Source organism: Labeo rohita, chromosome 6 (genome assembly GCF_022985175.1).
Source record: "Labeo rohita strain BAU-BD-2019 chromosome 6, IGBB_LRoh.1.0, whole genome shotgun sequence".
In the NCBI taxonomy this organism is placed as follows: domain Eukaryota; kingdom Metazoa; phylum Chordata; class Actinopteri; order Cypriniformes; family Cyprinidae; genus Labeo; species Labeo rohita.
Genome location: NC_066874.1, coordinates 32,218,707 through 32,239,800, shown reverse-complemented (window position 1 = coordinate 32,239,800; position 21,094 = coordinate 32,218,707). Strand labels below are relative to the sequence as shown.

The window sequence follows — 21,094 nt, the reverse complement described above, 5'->3', positions numbered from 1 at the left end:
GAAATCAATAGATGGAATGAATGGAAATTAACATTTAGTTGCAGCATTTAGGTTTTGTATATATAATACTTATTTGTTATAATTGACTTGAATGAAGTTGCCATCAGTTCCATGATTTATATTTCCAGGTAAAACTATTTTAAACATTGTCTGTTTGGCTGGTTGCTTCAGAATTGAATCAGCAATGTTTGCACACATCTTTTATTGTGCATTGATGGATGAGTAACCTTTCCATTAGATGATCAACTGTCCTGCCAGTGTGACTGATAAATGCAGAGTGAATTGTAATTCAGCACATTGCTTGTCATCTCATACTGGTTATTTTTCCTGGAGGCGTTTTCGCTTCTCACTTTATTTGCTCTTTAATTTATGTCTTTAGCAGATGCTTTCTTACCAAAGCTATATTTTTTTGACTTTGACAATGGCAATGATAAGTACGATACAGCATTTTAACATTATGTATAACATAAAAATGAAGAAATGTGCTTGTTTGACAAACAGTTCACTCTCCAAGCATTAATCTAGTTGTTTTTGTTTGATTTGACTGTTACCTGTAGTTTTGTCAAATGTCAATTCTGCCCCCTAGTGGTCGTTTGTTGTATTTTTCAGTCTGTTGGTCTTTTTTTTTTATTGCAGAACCAGTTGATTCTTGGTGTCATGGGTGTAGACATCGCCCTCAGTGAAATTAAAGAACTCACACCAAGATATAAGGTAAGTGAAATAAATTTCTGTTCAGTCACTTTTCTTTTGATCGCCAGTCATTAATTTGCCTCTCTGTACACAGCTTGGAGCCAATGGTTACACGTTTGCCATCGATCCCAATGGTTATGTGCTGCTGCACCCCAACTTACAACCTAAGGTGAAAAGCATTTTGAGTTTATAGACCTTACATTTGGTCCAAAATGTAGTTATTTTCTGATATGTTCATCTCTGTAACCATAATAATTCTTTTTCCTAATTGATTTGTGTAGATCATTAACTTCAGAGAGCCTGTCACATTGGACTTCTTGGATGCTGAACTTCCAGACCGCAACAAGGAGGAGGTGAACATCTCTACAATAAGTTCTCCCTGCAAATGTGCCAAACACATCATTAAAATGTCATTAAATTACTCATCAGACAACACGGCTGAGTTTAGCCAAGTATGACGTGCTTCTGGATGAAGAGTGTTTTTGGGTCTTGGGAACAAAATTCCCTATTCACTTACTTTGTTTGGGTTCAAGATTTTTTAATAAATCTTATAAATTATAAATCTGAATTATATTAATAATTCAGAAAGGATGCTTTAAAATAATCAAAAGTGACAGTAAAGACATTTATATTATTACAAAAGATTTGTATTTCAAATAAATGCTGTTTCTTTGAACTTTCTATTCATCAAAGAGTCCAGAAATTAAAAAATGTATCACGTTTTCTCAAAAATATTAAGCAGAACAACAGTTTTCAGCATTGGTAATAATAAGAAATGCTTCCTGAGCGATAAATCTGAATGTTAGAATGGTTTCTGGAGGATCATGTGACACTGAAGACTGGAGTAATGATGCTGAAAATTAAGTTTTGCATCTCAGAAATTAATTATATATTAATAACATTTTTAAACAGAAAACAGTTATTTTAAATTGTAATAATTTTTTAGAATATTACTGTTTTTACTGTATTTTTAATCAAATAAATGAAGCTTTGGTGAGCAGAAGAGGCTGCTTTTAAAAACACTTCAAACTTTAAAGCAACTTGAGAAACTCAAACCTTGATTTTAAAATGCTTTAATGTATTAACAATCCAAGAACACACTACAAAATAGTAATACACCATGAATGAGACCATTTTAAATAAGGATGATAAAATAAGGAAACATTATCTATCTTTTTATCTTTGCGTAGATCCGCCGTCTAATGATTGATGGCAGAGCAGGACAGAGGAGAATCAAGACTCTGGTGAAGTCTGCCGATGAGGTGAGTCATACAGCCTCTTGCTAAATATAATGGCATACAGCGTTATGATCTTACGGTTGGTTGGTAATGTGCTGTGCTTTGTGTGCGTATTTTCAGCGTTACATTGATGAGGTCCAGAGGACGTACATATGGAGTCCAGTGGAGGGCACAGATTACAGGTCAGTATGACGCACTCATTCATTCATACTGCGTTTCTCTTGATTTCAGGCACTTTTTCTCTACATGCTCTTGGTTATTTTAAGTTTAGACTGTAAAATATTCAATGCAGTTTTGTTGAAATTAGTCATGAATTTTAATTGCCATCCATGACCTGCCAAAATGAGCAGTATAGTATGGTTCTCTGAGTTGGTCTTTTCAACAGGGCATTTTGGATATTAGCAATTATTCCAATGAATTTACATATTCTGTGCATGGTAATGTCTAAGAATAAAGTGCAAAATAGGGCTTGAAACACTTTTATTCTTGTTCAGAAAACATTCTTCATCCGCTTCAGTAGATCAAGCTATATCAGCAGTTTTTCTGCTTGTAATTTGTAATTTCTGTTTGGGATTTTTGCATTTTTTAAAACTAGAATTCGGGACTTGAGGCTTTATTTGGGCAATTTTATTTTGTAGGAACATTTAGATTTTTTTTTAATTTAACTTTTATATTTTATACTCATTTTTATGTTCTTAAATGACTTTAAAATGGATGATTTCAGTCTCTCTCTCTTAATTATGTCAAAATAAAGTGCTTAGAATTACCATTGTTAATGAAATATGCTATGTAAATAAAATTGTCTTGCCTAAATATAACTAGCAGGGTTGTAGGTCTAGTTAGTAGTTACTTACGTACTTTTCTTACCCATAAATTAAAGAAAAATATCAGTTTTACAGTGTTGTGCTGTCAGCAAGACAGTATTAATACATATTTGAATACAAAATTACTTTCATACTTCATATTTTTGTCATTTTTCCAGTAAAAATATCTAAACATTCTTAAATCAAGATACATTTATACTTGAGAAACAAACTTACATAATGTATCAAATGTATCAAAATTGAGGTTTTTGTTTAAAACAAGAAAAAATGTATGCCAGCAGGGTATGAAAAATAGTCTTGCATTCCCTTTGAAATAAGTTTATTTTTCTTTTCTCGCTTTTTTATGTATGTATGTATTTATTTATTTTCAGAAAACTAGACTTAATATCTTAAGCCATTTTTCTTGAATTAAGAATGTTTCTATATTTGTGCTGGGAGATAAGACAAAGTGTAGACATTTAGATATTGAATGTGGTAACATTTTATGTTTTGTACATTTTAATAATAGGTATTTGTGACCCTGGACTACAAAACCATTCATAACCAATTTTTTAAAATTGAGATTTATACATCATCTGAAAAGTGGTTTGTTAGGATAGGACAATATTTGACCGAGATACAACTATTTGAAAATCTGGAATCTGAGGGTGCAAAAAAATCAAAATATTGAGAAAATCACCTTTAAAGGTGTCCAAATGAAGTCCTTAGCAATGCATATTACTAATCAAAAATTACGTTTTTATATTTTTACGGTAGGAAATTTACAAAATATCTTCATGGAACGTGATCTTTACTTAATATCCTAATGATTTTTGTCATAAAAGAAAAATCTGTAATTTTGACCCATACAATCTATTTTTGGGTAGTGCTACTTAAGACTGGTTTTGTGGTCCAGGCTCACATTTGCTTTCAAAAAGTGTGATTGGTTGCTAGTTTGTATCCTAGAAAGTGGCAGACGTGGTCATATGCAAACGATATTCAGATTCTCCCTTTCCTTCCTCGCAGTCTCGGTTTAGTTCTGCCGGCTTACAGCGAAAACCACATCAAGGCCAACCTGAGCGACCAGATCCTCCAGGTCCAGTGTAAGTACCAGGGGCAGGCTAACGCGAAGCCCGCTTACCTTTCTTTCTTCCCAAAGAGACTTCCTGTTCCCCCCCTCCCGCCCCTCTCGTCCAATCAACGGAAGCCCCTCCCCCTTTCTCTGACATCACAGCAGCGTCGGGTCCGAGCGTGGATTCCCGGCGAGCGGCGTCGCGTTTCAGCGCCGGGGCAAAAAGCGAGAGTGGACGCGTTCTTCTGTGAAACCCCACCCCACCTCTTCCCTCTTCCCTCCTGTCCTCATGCTGTTCTGTACTGAGGTGATTTTTCTTTCCCTGCACGGATGCAAAGAAAAAACCCTCACTAAAAACCAGAGAGGTGAAAGCTGTGGTTTTACTGTGTTTACTGAGTTGAAAATAATGGTGACCATGTGCTATTATTTTTCCTTTTGCCGAAACATTAAAAAAATGCTCTCGTCTTCTCTCTCACAATGACGATTCTGAAGCATCTTTTGTCTGGACAGGTTTTGTGTTTTTGTTTTCGTTAGCCAGATGTGAAAAGAGGCATGCTTTTACTTTTCACTGTGTGCTTTATGTGTTCGCTCGTGTTTATTATTTGCTTTGATTCGTGTGGATGCTCACTGTGCTGTGTTGTTTGCCGGCAGCTTTGGAATCAGTCAATAAATAAGAAAAAAGTGTCCCACAATGCCCCCCTGACGGGCCATTGTCCTACACGGGAGATGGAACGCCTTTGGCTTTCCTTTCTTTCCTTCTTTTTCCTTGTTTGTTCTTTATCCACTTATGTTGTATTTAGTTCATTCATTTGATCCTTAGGTCATTTGATGATTTTAATCACTCTGTCTTGTTTGTTTAGTTGTTTCATATTTTGTTTATTCTCTTTCGTTTGTTTCATTAGTTTAGTTTGACCTTTAGTTGTTTTTCTGCTTTGCATTCATGCTTTCATTTGATGTTGCTCAGTTGATCTTTCTTTCTATCACTTTTGCTTGCATTTCTGTTCTTTTTTTGTTTGTTCATTTGATCACTTTTTATTGTTTCATTCTCTCTTATTTGTTGCAGTTATCTTTTTTGTTTGATTCATTTATGTCTCCTTCAGTTTTAGTTTATTCTTTTGTGCATTTTGTTTATTTTAGTTCTTGTGTTCTTTTTATGTTTGTTCATTTGATCTCTAGTTTGTTCTTTTTCTGTTTTTGTCTGTTTTTGTTTATTTTTTACTTGTTCATTCTTTCATTCAGTTTTTATTGCTTTCATTCCTCCTTGGTTTGATATTTGTTCTTTTTTTGCAGTTGTTTAAATTTTCCTTCATTTGTTTGCTTCATCTTTTGTTCATTCTTCCATCTTTTTTATTTTATTTTTCATTTTTTATTTCATTTATATCTCCTTCAGTTCTCCCTCTCTTTCTTTCTGAGTTTCGTTCTTTAGTTTAATTTTAGGTCTTTAACTTGTTATATTTATTCTTTTTTAGATACTGTTTTCTTACATATTTAGTTTATTCTTTTGTGCATTTTGTTTATTTGTTCTTTCATTTCTTTTGTTCTGTTTTGTTTGTTGATTTCTAGTTCACTCTTTTGTTTGTTTAACCTTTTGTTTTGTGTGTGTATCCTTAATTTGTTTATTTATTTGTTCGTTATAAGTTATAAGTGTAGTTCATTCTTTCATTCATTTTATTTTTTGGTTCATTTCGTTTATGCTTTCATTCCTCTTTGTTTTACAATTTCTTTCTTTCATTTAATTTTAGTTCTTTCACTTGTTATATTCATTCTTTTTGGTTTTAGATATTGTTTTCTTACATATTTAGTTCATTCTTTTATGCATTTTATTTATTTCAGTTATGTCATTTCTTTTGTTCTTTTTTGTTGATTTCTAGTTCATTCTTTTGTTTTTTGACCTTTAGTTTGTTTTTTTGTGTATTTTTCTTTTGTTTATTTGTTATAAATGATGTGTAGTTCTTTCTTTCATTAACTTTATTTTTGTTTCATTTTGTTTATGTTTTCATTCCTCTTTGTTTCAAAATGTAGTTCTTTCTGTCTTTCTTTCTTTAGTTTAATTTTAATTCTTTCACTTATTATATTGATTTTGGTTTTAGATATTGTTTTCTTACGTATTTAGTTTATTCTTTTGTGCATTTTACTTTTTTCAGTTCTTTCATTTCTTTTCTTCATTTTTTCTTGTTCATTCTTTTGCTTGTTTGACCTTTAGTTTGTTTTGTGTGTATTTTTTTGTTTATTTATTCGTTATAAGTTATAGTGTAGTTCGTTCTTTCATTCATTTTATTTTTTGTTTCATTTCGTTTATGCTTTCGTTCCTCTTTGTTTTAAATTTGAGTTCTTTCTTTCTTTCTTTCTTTCTTTCCAAAGCGTTCCTCTCTTCCGAGCTCATGTGTGATTCTCATCTTGTGACGTATTATTTTTCTCCATGTTTTGTCATCCGGTGAAGGTTCATTAGCTCTGATTCTGCTCACGTGTCGTCTCAGGTGTTTTCTCCTCGTCTCCGTCGTCGTGGAGTTCATTCACCGCCTCCGTCTACTTGTTGCATACATTCTTTGCGACGTGTCATTCATTTTGGTTTCCTGTTCTCAGTTGTTCATTACTGTTTTGACTGACTTGATTTTCCTTCTTTTGAGAAAAACAATATTTTTATTCAAACAGTCATTGAATAAAATATTGTCTGTGACCCCCCTCCTCCCCTTACCCGTCCCCCCTGTTTCTTTTCTGCTCTCTCCTCCTCAGACGGATCAAACTTCAAGGGCAAGTATACACCATATTGGTCCACTACCTTTGTTACTCTACTTCCTTCCTCGTACCCTTGTCCTGAACTCCCCGCTGACGCCCACCTCCACCTGTTCCAGCCTGCTTGCCTCCTCTGTTCCTCCTGCCCGCCTTGCCTTTAAGACCCTCCTCTTCCTCTCTCTCCTCCTCTTCCTCACTCCCTCACTCACTCACCCACCCACCCTCTTGCTGCGGCCTACACCCACATCTTTCTCTTTTCTCCTTTTCAAGCTCTCTCTATCTTTCTCTCTCTCTCGGCTCGGACAGCCGTTTAAGGTCTCTCCCAGACATCTCCTGGCGAAGAATAAAATATGATCTTTCTCTCATGTCAAACGTATTTCTGATCCCTGTGTCCGTTATGTTTGGGAATATTCTCCTCCATCTGTCTCTCCTCCCCTCTTTCCTCCTCAGTGACAGTGTTAAATCCTCAGATTGGTGCATTTACTGTAGAAATTGTCAGTTGTTGTTTGTCACGGCTAGTGAAAGTCCTAGTCATATAGATGCGGTATTTACTTTGAAAGCATCCCTAAAGGAAACTTCAGCATTACAGTATGAGTTAGCATTACAGTAGTACAGGTATAATTTATTGTGGTCTTTGAGAAGTTATGATTGCACGTCGAGTGTAGCATATCATTGTTTGTTTGTCTGAATTTTTTACCCAAAAATGAAAACTCATCATTTACTCTCCCTCATTTTGTTTCAAAATCATTTGACTTCAATTGAAGACAAAATAACATATTTTGCAGAATTTTCATGCTTCTCTGTTTCATTCAGCATAAAAATATATAGTGCCTGTCAATCAAAAAAGGACAAAAAGATTAACAAGCACCTTAAAAGTATTATAAAACATTGTCCATTCTTGTGTGCTATATTGTAAGTCTTCTAAAGCAATAGAACCAACCAAAATCATAGTTTGCCCAAATTTTTAAAGGATTTTCAATAAACAGGTATTTAAAAATTAATTTACTGGCCACAAAAATCATCATATGATTTAAAAAAAAAACCTTGAAATATAACTCAAAAGTGACATGGACCTCTTTTATGCTTTTTGTGCTTATTTTAGAGTCTGAGAAACAGACATTGCCTGATAGTTTAGTATTATTAGTATTATATAGTATAATTAATATTTTTAATTCATTTTTATGTTTTTAGTGTTCAATTTCATTTTAGTCGTTTTAGTCACTTTGTTATTACTTTTTTATTTATTCGTTGTTTTTTATTTCTATTCAGCTTTAATTTTTTAAAAAGGAACAAAGACATTTGTAATAGTTTGAGTTTTGAGGCAATTTTATTTAAACAGTGTATTTCATACACAATGGTAATTCAAGTAAAATAATAAAAAATAAAATAAATACAATAATTATAACAGACACTTAAAAATGAGAGAAATGCTTAAGAAATCAAACATTAACAAAAAAGCAAACATGAAAAAAAGCAAAGCTAAACAGATTTTAGTCTGGATTTAGATGTGGCTCTGATCACTAAATGCTTTCACTGAATAGAAAAGAGCAGCTTGAACATCCTCCAAAACACCTTGTGTTGTGCATCACATGAATTTGAGGGTGAATAAATGATCTTGTATTTTTATTTTTGTCCAAACTCTTCCTTTAAATCTTGAAGTTTGAGCAGAAATGTTTGCCATACAGGTTCATACTTAAAGACTTAATGATGTGTATGAGCATGTAATGTTGTCTTTAGTTTAGCCAGGTAGTTTATTCCCTTAGGTTGTCTCTTACTATTCGTATCAGTTCATGTTTTGGAATGGGCAGGAATAGGCTACAGATGAATTTGCTAGATGGCCTCCTTTAGGTCCTCTCTTGTTGTTTTGGTGATGGAGCGCTTGGTAGCGCCCGGTTTGTTTGTCGTCCTCCTCTTACACCCCGTGTTCTCATCAGCTTGACCCCTCTGTACGTCTATCACCCCCCAGACTGCCACCGCTACGTCTTCACTTATCCTGACCAGGAAGTGCAAGACATTGTGGAGGGAAAAACTACCTGGGCACAACAGTGGCTGTGAATTTTAATAGATGTATATACATTCTATCTGTATAGACTAATTACTACTTGAATGCTAGCTTTATATCACTATTTGTCAAATACCAAGACATAAAATAAAAACATAACAGCCCTGCATCCTGAAAAAAAGTCTATTATTACCTAATTTGATGATGCTGAGTTCAAAAATGCCAATTAAAAACTTGTACAGTACTAGGGCTGCAATGATTCCTCGATTCTATTCGAGTATTCAATTTGGAAAAAAATCCTAGATTGCATTTTGCCCGTTTCGAGTAATCGGCAAAAGACCGGAAGTGACGCATTCCACATGTTAAACCCGTTTAAAAATCATAATAAAGCATAATGATATTCACAAAGAATTCACAAACGCTATGATTCACTCAAATAAATATATGTGATGCAGGTTTAATTATTTACATGCATGTAGGTTACGTACGTGCATCTCAGAGCGGCTCCGTTCACAGTAAATGCTGCTACACAAACTGTTATCATTTACATTGTGTGGAGTGTCTCAAACTCCATCTCTGCATGTTGATGTGAGTTTCGGTTTATTATAAGGTTCATCAGATTTATAAGGTTAATCATTTATAAACCTATGCAAACACAGGAGAATACATCATTATCTTTCTCATTATGCTAACTGTTCATTGCGATTTCAAGCAGTTACAGTGGCTGTAGCTTTTCATAAAGTAATGGCCAATATAGTAAAGATTAAGTGGACATTTGAATTAAATGTTGTTTAGTCAATATCGCGCCATCAGCAGTCATTTGGTATAATGAACAATGTACATTAGCTCTATTCTTTGTAATGCATTATGCATTTTAACAGTTTTGTTCAATAAAACCATATGGTTACTTGCTTTTGACACTTTATTTGAACTAATTATTATTGCCTCGTTGCTATTATACATGTATTTTAAGTAATTTTAAAGAATATTGTTCACTTAGGTCTATTTTTATAACTACAAAAAAAAATAATTATAATTATCTGATTACTCGATTAATCGCCAGAATAATTGACAGATTATTTGATTACCAAAATAATCGTTAGTGACAGCCCTGTACAGTACAATATTTTTACAAAATAACAAAAAGATGATTTTTCACATTTTATATATATAAATATTATATATAATATATATAATATTTATATATATATAAATTTATATATATAAATATTATATATTATATATATAAATCTCATGTCAAATGTTTTGGGGTTAATGACAAAAAGAAGTATTCAAAATGTATTATTTAACTTACAACTTGAAAAGTATGTTCAAATATTCCATTTAATGTCATAAAACTACAAAAAACAAGATTTTCACAAAATCTGTCATTTTATGTCATTGTTTGGGTGTACTAAAACCCTTGCAGATGTAGCAGAAAACATCGCATGTTTGCATTTCCTTCTGTCACTGGCCATAATTCTAACCTTAAAATCAGTAAAAATTGGCTGAGAATTGAAGAAATAGTTGTAACCAGGCTGAGAGGAAGACAGGAATGATGTCTTTGTATTGTCTTTCTGGAGATTAATGAATTGTGCAAGACTTCTTTACCTTACAAATGCTTGTCAAAAGCAGAAAATGCTACAAAATGCATCATATTTTGTTAGAAAGTGTGACATGCTAGAACAAAACAGGCACTATTTTTGAAATCAGCACCCTGAAATTAGTAAGAAACAAGGATCTCATTCAGCAGATATGATGCAGGACGGTGTGATAAACGCGAATGCTGGAATAGCACCAGGATATGTAGTAGATTAAACTGGGTTGCCCTTTCTCTTCCCCTCCACAATGCTGGGCACTTTCTCCGATTGAGTCTCTGGAACGGCTCCGCGGTGCCAGTCTGAGGGGCGATCACCTCCATCAGGACCCCTGCCTCACCCACTCCCAGCTAAACGGTTGGCCATGTTGATGCCTGTTGAAAACTAAAGCGGCACGCCACGCGGTTCGTGGGAACGGCGTCTGAGAACTCGCTTCGTCTCAATGTGTACCCCGGGGGTCGAGCCAGTTCTCCGACTTGCAAAAGAAAGAAATTCGGACAAAATTCAAATCGAGCTACAAGTGTCTGCTTTCCAAATCACCCCATTATTTCGGCCAGTGCGACTCCATTGAAGGCACCATAGTGGCTAACGCTGGTATTCCCCCATGATTCCTCAGTGTTGCTATGGTAACGTCCCCACTGCGTTCCTGCACCTTTTGAAGAGCAGCTGATGTTAATTTGTTTCTCAGAAGCCTCCCTGTGTTCTCCGACCTCCGCTTCCCCTGGATAATCTTGCCCGTTTCTGTTGCAGATTTTGAGTCTCTCCTGCCAAACACTTTTGAGTCAGAGGGACATGTGTTCATTGCCCCCAGGTAGCTTTGTGTGACTTCTTGAAGCCACGTTCCTGTTTTCGTGCATACGTCCATCGCTAACTTCCTTTCCAACATACCGTAGTCACTGTAGTCTCTCTGTGTGTGTGTGCTGTGCGTAACGTGTCTTTCCATTTTAACCCAAGTGAATGTGTTTCTTTATTGTGTTTTGTCTGTCGAGAGTCCACGCCGTCACCCGTAGGAAAGAAAAATTCCTAATAAGATCTCTTTAGTATCTCGGTTTTATCTCCAAGACAGCATTAAGAGCAAATAGAGACTTTTAGTGTTCTGGTACAAATACACTCTTAAAAATAAAAGTTCTTTATTGGCATTGATGATTCCATGAAAAGCTTAAACGTGCACAGAATCATTCTGTGCAACAAAAGATTCTTTATAGTGAAAAATAGGGTTCTTTTTCTTCATACTAAGAATTTTATTTTTTTGAATGTTTGTTTAAAGCGAAAATGGTTCTTTAAAGGATTAGTTCACCCAAAAATGAAAATGAGCTGTACTCACCCTCAGGTCATCCAAGATGTAGATGAGTTTAATCATCAGAGCAGATTTGGAGAAATTTAGCATTACATTTCTTGCTCACATTTGCAGTGAATGGGTGCCGTCAGAATGAGAGTCCAAACAGCTGATACAAACATCACAATAATTCACAAGTAATCCACATCACTCCAGTCCATCAATTAATGTTTTATGAAATAAGAAACAAATCCAATATTAAGGCGTTGTAACTTTAAGCTGTTGCTTCTGGACAAAATACCAAGTGTTTTTTTGGAGTCCATAATCCAAAAAAACACTTCCTTCAGTGTCCTCTTACGTCAAAATCCACTGATATATTTGTTTGGAACTGTTTTGGACAGTTTTGGCTTGTAAACAGTGCTTGCATATTTCTCTCCTGATTCAGATGAGACAAGTTTTTCTTTTTTTTTTTTTTAACTAGAGGAAGTGTTTTTATGCATTATGGTCTACAGATTGTAGTATTTTAGTCGGAAACAACAGTTTAAAGTAAAATAAATTAATGATGGATTTATTTTTTTACAAACAATTGGATTAAGAAACAAATTCATCTACATTTTGGTGGCCAGAGGGTGAGTACATTTTTTATTTTTAGGTGAACTATCCCTTTAAAGGCATTGTTATGGAAGCCCGTTTTCGCCACTGAATTAATTGCGACTTTTTATCTCACAATTCTGACTTTTTTCTTGCAATAGCAAGTTTTTCATCTTGCAATTCAGATTTTCTTTTCTCTGAATCGTGTGATACAAATTTGCAATTCTGACTTTTGTTCTCGGAATTCCGAGATATGATCTCACATTTGTGGGGGGGAAAAACCTAAGTCAGTTAAGTCTCACAATTCAGACTTTATAACATGCAAATGTGAGTTAAGTCAGAATTGCGAGATATAAATTAGCAATTCTGAGAAAATATCTTGGAACTGGACTTTAGAACTCACAATTGTGAAACTTGTTTATTATCCCGCTTTTCTGACTTTGTAACTTGCAATTGTGAGTTTATATCATGCAATTCTGAGAAAAAAAAGTCAGAATTGTGAGATAAAAACTCACAATTACCTTTTTTTTATTCAGTGGTAGAAACAGGCTGATTGCTGCTAAAAAAATAAATAAATAAATAAATTCGAAACCTTTGTTTTTAAAAGTGTAAAGGGTTAATTTCCACAGGAAGTCGTTTTGCATGGTTTGTACAAACAAGCAATAGTTATGTGTACAGTACTTCACTTACAATGAAATCTTATGGTGCCAGACATTCAGAAGAGTATTTAATTTCTTCTAGTTATGTGTAATGCAGTTCCTGTAGGTGGAGTATGCGCTGTATTAAAAACTTTATAAATACACTGAAAAATAACTTAAACAGAAAATAACTAAAAGTTTTAGTTGCTAGTAAATTGTACAAATAATTACAAAAAAAGTAACATTAAATTAAATGTGAAATTTTGAAGTAGAAATGCTGAACTAGTATTTTCTTTGTAAAATAAACTTTTATTTTCAATTTTGAAAAATAATTTTTGGTGTAGTGGCAAAACCTACGATCCACTGCAATGCCTGGCAGATAAACTTCTATTGTTAGTATGTTATTATTAGAATATTGATTTTTGTTTGTTTTTACAAACTTGAGCAACAAGTTGTTAATATTTTCTGTGGTAATTACAGCTGCTGATAAAGCATAACTTGTTTTGAACCTGACAAACTCCTGCTTTTTATATTTTTAATCTGAGAAAAAGACATTAATGATCTACATAATCTAAGATATGTCTCCTTTAGTTTCATAAGAGATCCCAACAGTGTCTTAAACTGTGATTAGATTTTCCAGGATACCAAAGTCTGCATTTACTGTAATTTTAGAATGAACTCAAATGTTCCTAAATGCCACGAATGGGCAGCTTCAGTCCTGGAGGTCCACTTTCCTGCAGAGTTTAGCTCCAACCCTGATCAAACTCACCTAACTGTGATTTTCTAATGCTCAGGTGTGTTTGATTATGGTTAGAGCTAAACTCTGCAGGAAAGTGGATCTCACTAGCCAGATTTGAGGATCCCTGCTCTATGCTGTGCTCAGTTTTATAGCTCTATACTCAGACTGTACGTCAACATTATATTGTTCTTAAACAAAGAAAATTAAAGATAAAGCGTATCTGAAAGCCAGGCTATGATCTCTGAGCAGTAAATCTTCCTCTGGGTAACTCTGTGTTTAAATCATTGTCGTCTGCTGTCATGGATCAGTATCTTCTGACATTCCTCATGTCTTCTCCACGTCTCATCGCTGCAGCTCTCACGCGTCTCCTCTGTATCTGTGTGTGCATGGCGTTCTCCTCACTTCCTTACATACGGCATCAGTATCAAGGGGAAGGTTGACTTTGGTTTGCATGTTAAAGCACCGATGGATCTAGAGAAGTTCACATGCATGAGTCTATGAATGTTCATCTTTCTCTCTGTGTTTTGAAAGCATATACACTCCAAAATCATGTTCTTAGTCAGTAGTTTTGTCATGTTTTCCGGTAAAAACATCTAAACATCCCTGAAACAAGATCAGTTTACCTGAAAAGCAAAACTGCAATAATTATTGACTTGTTTGATGTGTCTAGAATTAAATTGAAGTGTGTGAAAAAAGTGTAGGATTTACTTTGAAATCGTTTTCACATCGTTTTCAGAAATTGGTAGAAAAACTTTGTATTTACAGTGTGATTTTTAGAGCAAATGCACTGCAGTTTTACTTCTCGTGTAGATTTATCTTGTTTTAAGGATGTTTAGATACTTTTACTGGAAAACAAGACAAAGACACCGGTTAAGAATAATTTTTTTGCAGTGCAGTTATGTTTTATGTATGTAATTGTGGTGTTTTATGTGTTTAAGATGTTTACATGAATGTGAAATATTGGTCAATGCAAAACTCTCACTGTGTGTTAATGGTTTGCAGTCTATAAAATAACTGTTTATGATGTTATTCTCTGTCAGAGAGAGTTTTCCAGTGTGGAATGATGTGTGTTTTCCTCAGGGAATACTGCAAAGATCTGGAGCTGTCCAACAACAACACAGAGTTCCTGCTCAACTTCATCGCTCTGATGGAGAAGGTCACACCGGACTCCAAACAATGTGAGGCTTACAGATCTTGTGTGAATTATTCAATGACTTTATGCCCTTTTAAAGCACTTTTTGTCAGTAATTTTCATTGCAGCATTATTATTGATAATTCTTGAACTCAAAACCATCTTGTATGAAGACATCATGTCATATGTTATAATATTATCATCATTATTCCACACAGGCGACAATTTCTTGCTGCATAATCTGATCCTGGACACGGGCATCATCAAAGAGCTGGTAGATAAAGTCTGGAAGAACAAGGACCTCAACACGTACGTTCATAATTCGTTAGTTAGTAGACTGACACCTTTATAAGGCATCAACCTAAAAATCTCCAGCACAAAATGTCCTGCATGAGAGCTAGTGATAAATGTGAGTTAATATGTGTGTTGTGTTACTGTAGGTACGGCTTTATGGCAGTCTTTGCAGCCACAGATGGAGGCGTCACTCGAGTTTTTCCTAATAAGTGAGTCTGGTTCTTATTCTGTATTTGTCACTGTGTTGTTTTCAAATAGCTGCAAAGGTAAAATGTGTGTGTTTGTATATCAGGGCCTCTGAGACTTGGGAGGAAGATCCAGAGCCGTTTAATGCTAGTTATTACCGTCGCAGTCTGGACAACAAGGGCTACATCTTCAGAGCCCCCTACCGCACCAGTGAGAGAAAAACCTTTATATAATAGTCTCTCGAGGCAACGTATTCACAATGCAAAGTGAAAATAAATGAATACATTTAATATAAAGAAAAAATACTAACGTAAAAATTATTTGTGTAAGTAATGATTAGAATTATATTTAATTTATTTTATATATATATATATATATATATATATTTCCTGTCTGTAAAATAAAAATAGTTTCTAAAAATGTAATTATATAAAATAGTATAAATAAAAAAGTGTTTTATATATTTGTATATTAATAAATATATTTTTTATATATTTAATATATATTAAATCTATTTAATTTGTTTTTATGTTATATATATATATATATATATATATATATATATATATATATATATATATATATTATAGTTATATATATATATGTATAATAAATAATTATAATTTTTTTTCCCTGTCTGTAAAGTACAAATATTTTTTTTTAAATGTAAATATGTAAAATACAAATTGTTATATATATTTGCATATTATTAAATATATTTTAATATAGTTCATATATATATAATATTTCTTATGTTATAATAATGAAATTATGATTATTTGTTTATATATATTCATATGTTTATCTATTATTAATGATATTAAGATTCTGATTGTATATAATTAATAAGCAGAATACACTACTTTTCCATTCTTTAATTAATTTACTATGTCTTGAAACTCATCATATCAGTTAGATTTTTTGTATAATAATTCTACTGTTTAATAGTTTTCAAGATCTGTTTTTTTGTTTTGTTTTGTTTTGTTGTCCAGCTAATGATGACATACTGAATCCAGAGAATGACACCATTGGCATTCTGGTTAGCACTGCAGTGGATGTTACCGTAGGAAGCAGAACCCTCAAACCAGCAGGTAAAATACAACTTCATGAACACTGTTTGTGACTCTGAGACATGCAGACATCTGCATCTCTTAGAGAAACTAAATTATCTGATGACTGATTCATTTATTTAAGTGTTATTAGTGTGAACAACAGATAGTGTCCACATAGAGGCCTTTTGAATCAGATGAAAGGCACAGCTTACATGCTTAAACAAAGCCAAGATCAAATGTGGGATTTGAGATGATAAATCAATAGCTTAAGAACTTCATCATAACTAACAGATGGTCAGCAGCTGTGTTTGAACACATAACCTTTCTCAATACAATAAATCCAGAGACATTTTGCCATTTTTTGACTTAAACCTTTACAAATCGACAGTGATGTGCAGCGGTTCCTCACTGAGCTCATGATCATCCTGTTACGTTAGGATTACCTGACATGTGGATTAGCAGAGATAAGTGCTGCTTTATGCATCTGGCTTTAAAAGAATGACATATTCTGCTTTGAACATTGTTGAAAAGTTAACTCTGGTGAATTATGTCGATGTAAATATGGCACTCATCTATCTGATAACACGGATTAGGTTAGAAAACAGCCAAATTAGAAATGCTTTGTACTGTATAGAACATGCATGTATATTATATACTATTTGTATTAGATTTTATTCAGCTTTGTCTTTGTTTTTTTTTTTACTTTTTATTCATCAAAACTTACGAAAAAAAACTGTTTCCAACATTGAACAGTATATTAGAATGATTTCTGAAGGATCATGTGACACTAAAGACTGGAGTAATGATGCTGAAAATTAAGATTTGCATCACAGAAATGAATTACATTTTAAAGTATATTATAATAGAAAAACATTTTTTTAATTATAATAATATTAATGTTTTGTCTGTATTTTTCTGTATTTTTACATTAAAAAGATAAATGTAAGTAGGTCCCTAAGGTTTATTTTGGAAACCAGTCCAAAAAATGGAATTTACTGTGTAACGCGGAATGACATGAATTTGGCAAAGTTTGCAGGAATGAATCAAAAGTAGGTCAAATCACAATATGGACTAGTATCTCTAAATATTAAGCAAAAGACTATTTAAATATGAATCGTTCATGTTCATGTGTGAATGGCGCAGACGCTCGTGGTGATTTCAGTGTCTGCCATCTTACCAAATGAGGACAAAATTACATGAACAACATTTCCAGAACTGCTCTGAAGTTTCTTGATGAGCATTTTACCGTTTCTTTTGAGAAAAACTATTGTATCATATACACACAGAAATGTAAAGGTATTCACAGCAACCCGTCAAAATAAAAGTTTGGTGTAATTTATTGTTTAGCGGAATCCATGTAATACTGCTACTACTATAATTACTAAAATTGTTAAAACTTTATTTTGTTAAGGAATAATCACAACATTTTTTTTATGTTTTAATTTTAATAGTGACTTTGTTTGCCAAACAATACAGTTTGTTCAATTTTGATTTGATTAAAAGATGAATTAAATTAATATTTTATGCCTTCATTTGATAACCAGAAAAATTAAATATTGTAAAAATATTGTACAAAAAAAGGTTGTTTTTATGCATTCAAATAATTAGACATGCTTAAACAGAATTTGGTAACAATAAAACAGAAGGTGAGAAAAAATAAAACGTTTCATAAGACCCTATACATGTCATTTTTGTTAAACTTTTAATAAATTGATATTAAATTGTATAAATTTCATAATTTTAATTTATTAGACTTGCTTTTTGAATAATAAAATGTCATGTAACCATTTAAAAAAAAGAGTCCAGAAAAATTCAAACGGAAAAAGCTGAATTTGGAAAAAATAAAATGGAATTTGGGAAAAAATAAAATGGATTTTATTGTAAGGTGTATGTAAAATAGTAAAGACCACTGGTTTTATGTTTTTTCTTTCTTATTGTGTTTATGTCCTACACTCTCTTAGTTTTGGGTGTGAAGCTTGATCTTGAGGCTTGGACGGACAAATTCAAGATCCTGGCGAGCAACCACACCAACAGCAACCGACAGAGCTCTCAAACGGTAAAACACAAACACGCACACATATACTGAATATGCATGGCTATACACAAGCACATGCTGCTCTAAATACTGTTGTTTCTGTCTGACAGTGTGGACCCACCAGTGGCTGTGAAATGGACTGTGAAGCCAACAGTGATGTAAGAGACTCTTAATGCACTCCGATTAGTCAATACTGAGATCTATAGCTCACATCCATACATTCTCATCCATTAACTGTAGTGGATTGATCTAGTGACTTTCCATTAAAACGACTGATTAATGATGTAATGTGTTTACTTAAAGCTGTCCGTATTTGTCTGCAGGACTTGCTTTGTTACCTGATAGATGACGGCGGCTTCCTCGTCATGTCTAATCAGAAAGACTACTTGAATAAGGTCGGGACATTCAACAGGAAAGCAATGTGAAAACAGAGTGTGTTTGTAGCTATTTTTCACTCTGTGCTCTTCCTCGTCTATCTGTAGATCGGGATGTTCTTTGGTGAGGTCGATGCCACCCTCTTTTATGCCCTCTATAACAACTCCTTCTACAAACGCAAGCAGTCTTACGACTATCAGTCGGTGTGTGACCCCGTACCCAGCAGCAACACAGGGGCCGCCCCGCGAGGAGTGTTTGTGGTACGAGCACAGATGGACGGAATAAGTCATTGCTTACATTTACATGCATCTTAAGAATCTGATTCGAATCTCAACCAGACACCTCAATGAAATCTTATGTAAAATGTTATTAGGTACTATAGTAGTTTATAAATACTGATTGAGGGATGAATAAATTGATGAAAAGAGATGTGTGCATAGGGTAGATGTGTATTTGGATGGATGATGGACTGTTGCATTATCAAATGTCATGTGTTTTCTTCCCAGCCCACTATTGCTGATGTGTTAAATGTTGCCTGGTGGACATCCGCGGCCGCCTGGTGAGTTTCTCACTTAAAGTCAATTATAATGACTGATCTCAATGATGTAGAAACTTGTAAACATGTGCAAACATTATATGCTCACACTCAGAAATGTGTGCTTGTGTGCATGTGTGTGTGTTGTACTATAGGTCACTGCTGCAGCAGATGCTGTATGGATTCGCCTATCAGAGCTGGTTCATGACAGGTGCGTGACATTTACATTGATTTTAAAAGGTCACTGTTTACGTGGATCGATAAGAAGACTAATCTAACATGTGTGTGTGCATACAGATGAGGTGGATGCTGAAGGAATGGAGTCTAGAGAGACCAGCTGTGTGACGGTACAGACGCAGTTTTACTTCAGTAACATCAGCAGCTCCTACAACATACTGCAGGACTGTGACAACTGCTCCAGGTCAGACACAACGCCAGTCATGCTGCCAATATATGTGACCCTGGACCACAAAACCAGTCATAAGTAGCATGGGTATATTTGTAGCAACAGGCAACAATTATTGATTTTTCTTTTATGCCAAAAATCATTAGGATATTAAGTAAAGATCATGTTCCATGAAGATATTTTGTCAATTTCCTACCATAAATATATCAAAACCTAATTTTTGATTAGTAATATGCATTGCTAAGAATTTCATTTGGACAACTTTAAAGGCAAATTTCTCTGTATTTTGATTTTTTTGCACCCTCAAATTCCAGATTTTCAAATAGTTGTATCTTGGTCATATCATAACAAACCATACATCAATGGAAAGCTTATTTATTCAGTTTCAGGTCATGTATAAATCTCAATTTCAAAAAATTGACCCTTATGACTGGTTTTGTGGTGCAGGGTCACATACATCATTAATATATACAGATCAAAGGCTGTTTTTAATAATAATGTGTCTGTTTTACAGATTAATTCACGCTAGGAGAATAAACAACACCAACCTGCTGTTTGTTGTGGCTGAAAAACTCTCCTGCGACTCCTGTGAAATAGAGAAACTGTCTCAGATGGAGACAGAATGTATCCTTAGCCACAAACATGCATTTCTCGTATTGATTTTAATTTTTTAATTTAAGATGCAATGTTTGCAGCATTCATTTCAGCAAAAATACAGAAAACAGTATTATTATTTTTATCTATAGCTGTTTCAGAATTTTGTGTGAACTGTAATAAATTGTATTTTTTTTAAGGATTGTTTAATACCATATACACTACCAGTTAGGATTTTTAGGATGTTTTTTTAATGAGGTCTCTTCTGCTCACCAAGCCTGCATTTATTTGATCCAAAGTACTGCAAAAACATTACAATTTTTAAATATTTTTACTATTCTGATTTGCTGCTCAAAAAACATTTATTATTATTATGTTTAAAAAAAAATGAGTAGAATTGTTTCAGGTTTTTTTGATGAATAGAAAGTTCAGAAGATCATCATTTATCTGAAATAGAAATCTTTTGTAACATAAATGTCTTTATCACCACTTTCTTTATCACCACTTTTGATCAATTTAAAGCATCCTTGCTACATGAAAGTATTAATTTCCATAATATATTTCCCAAAAAAAAATCATGTGTAACTGAAGACTGGAATAATGATGCTGAAAATTCAGCTTTGATCACAGGAATAAATTACTTTTTAAAATATATTCAAATAGAAAGCAGTTATTTTAAATAGTAAAAATATTTCACAATATTACTGTTTTTGCTTTATTTTGGATTCAAATAATTGCAGGCTACTTTCTGATTATTATCGGTTATTTGAATTATTTAATTAATTATTTTACTTATTATATATCCTGTCTCTTAAATGTCTTTCCTGTCACTTTTGATCATTTTAATACCTTTTTTCGGGAACAAACACATGAACTTCATTCAAAAAAAATTAAAAAATTGTACTAACTTTTAAAGGTAGTGTAAATTTGCTGAAAAAAGATGTTCCTTAACACCCTTCGTTTCTCAGACAAAGAAACGAATACATGCGAGACAATAGCCACAGCTCGGTATAGAAAAGGAACTACGACCTGTTTCGACTACAGTGTTTTCGTAAGTACACATGCACATTTCCACATGTTTATTTACAATATTTACATAATGAGC

The 21,094-nt window shown here is 33.5% G+C and overlaps 1 protein-coding gene across 1 annotated transcript in view; it reads left to right on the top strand.

The window, feature by feature from the left end:
• Positions 1-21,094, top strand: part of cacna2d2a (calcium channel, voltage-dependent, alpha 2/delta subunit 2a) — a 227,959-nt gene that overhangs the window by 201,881 nt on the left and 4,984 nt on the right. The window contains exons 18-39 of the mRNA XM_051111737.1: positions 637-711; positions 785-859; positions 972-1,043; positions 1,881-1,952; positions 2,049-2,110; positions 3,758-3,834; positions 6,537-6,554; positions 10,887-10,947; positions 14,461-14,558; positions 14,731-14,821; positions 14,953-15,015; positions 15,099-15,202; positions 15,985-16,083; positions 18,006-18,100; positions 18,190-18,237; positions 18,403-18,474; positions 18,562-18,714; positions 18,961-19,013; positions 19,145-19,200; positions 19,287-19,410; positions 19,910-20,019; positions 20,958-21,040. Of these exons, the coding sequence (XP_050967694.1) occupies positions 637-711; positions 785-859; positions 972-1,043; positions 1,881-1,952; positions 2,049-2,110; positions 3,758-3,834; positions 6,537-6,554; positions 10,887-10,947; positions 14,461-14,558; positions 14,731-14,821; positions 14,953-15,015; positions 15,099-15,202; positions 15,985-16,083; positions 18,006-18,100; positions 18,190-18,237; positions 18,403-18,474; positions 18,562-18,714; positions 18,961-19,013; positions 19,145-19,200; positions 19,287-19,410; positions 19,910-20,019; positions 20,958-21,040 (1,761 nt within the window). The remainder of the gene's footprint in view (positions 1-636; positions 712-784; positions 860-971; positions 1,044-1,880; positions 1,953-2,048; positions 2,111-3,757; positions 3,835-6,536; positions 6,555-10,886; positions 10,948-14,460; positions 14,559-14,730; positions 14,822-14,952; positions 15,016-15,098; positions 15,203-15,984; positions 16,084-18,005; positions 18,101-18,189; positions 18,238-18,402; positions 18,475-18,561; positions 18,715-18,960; positions 19,014-19,144; positions 19,201-19,286; positions 19,411-19,909; positions 20,020-20,957; positions 21,041-21,094) is intronic.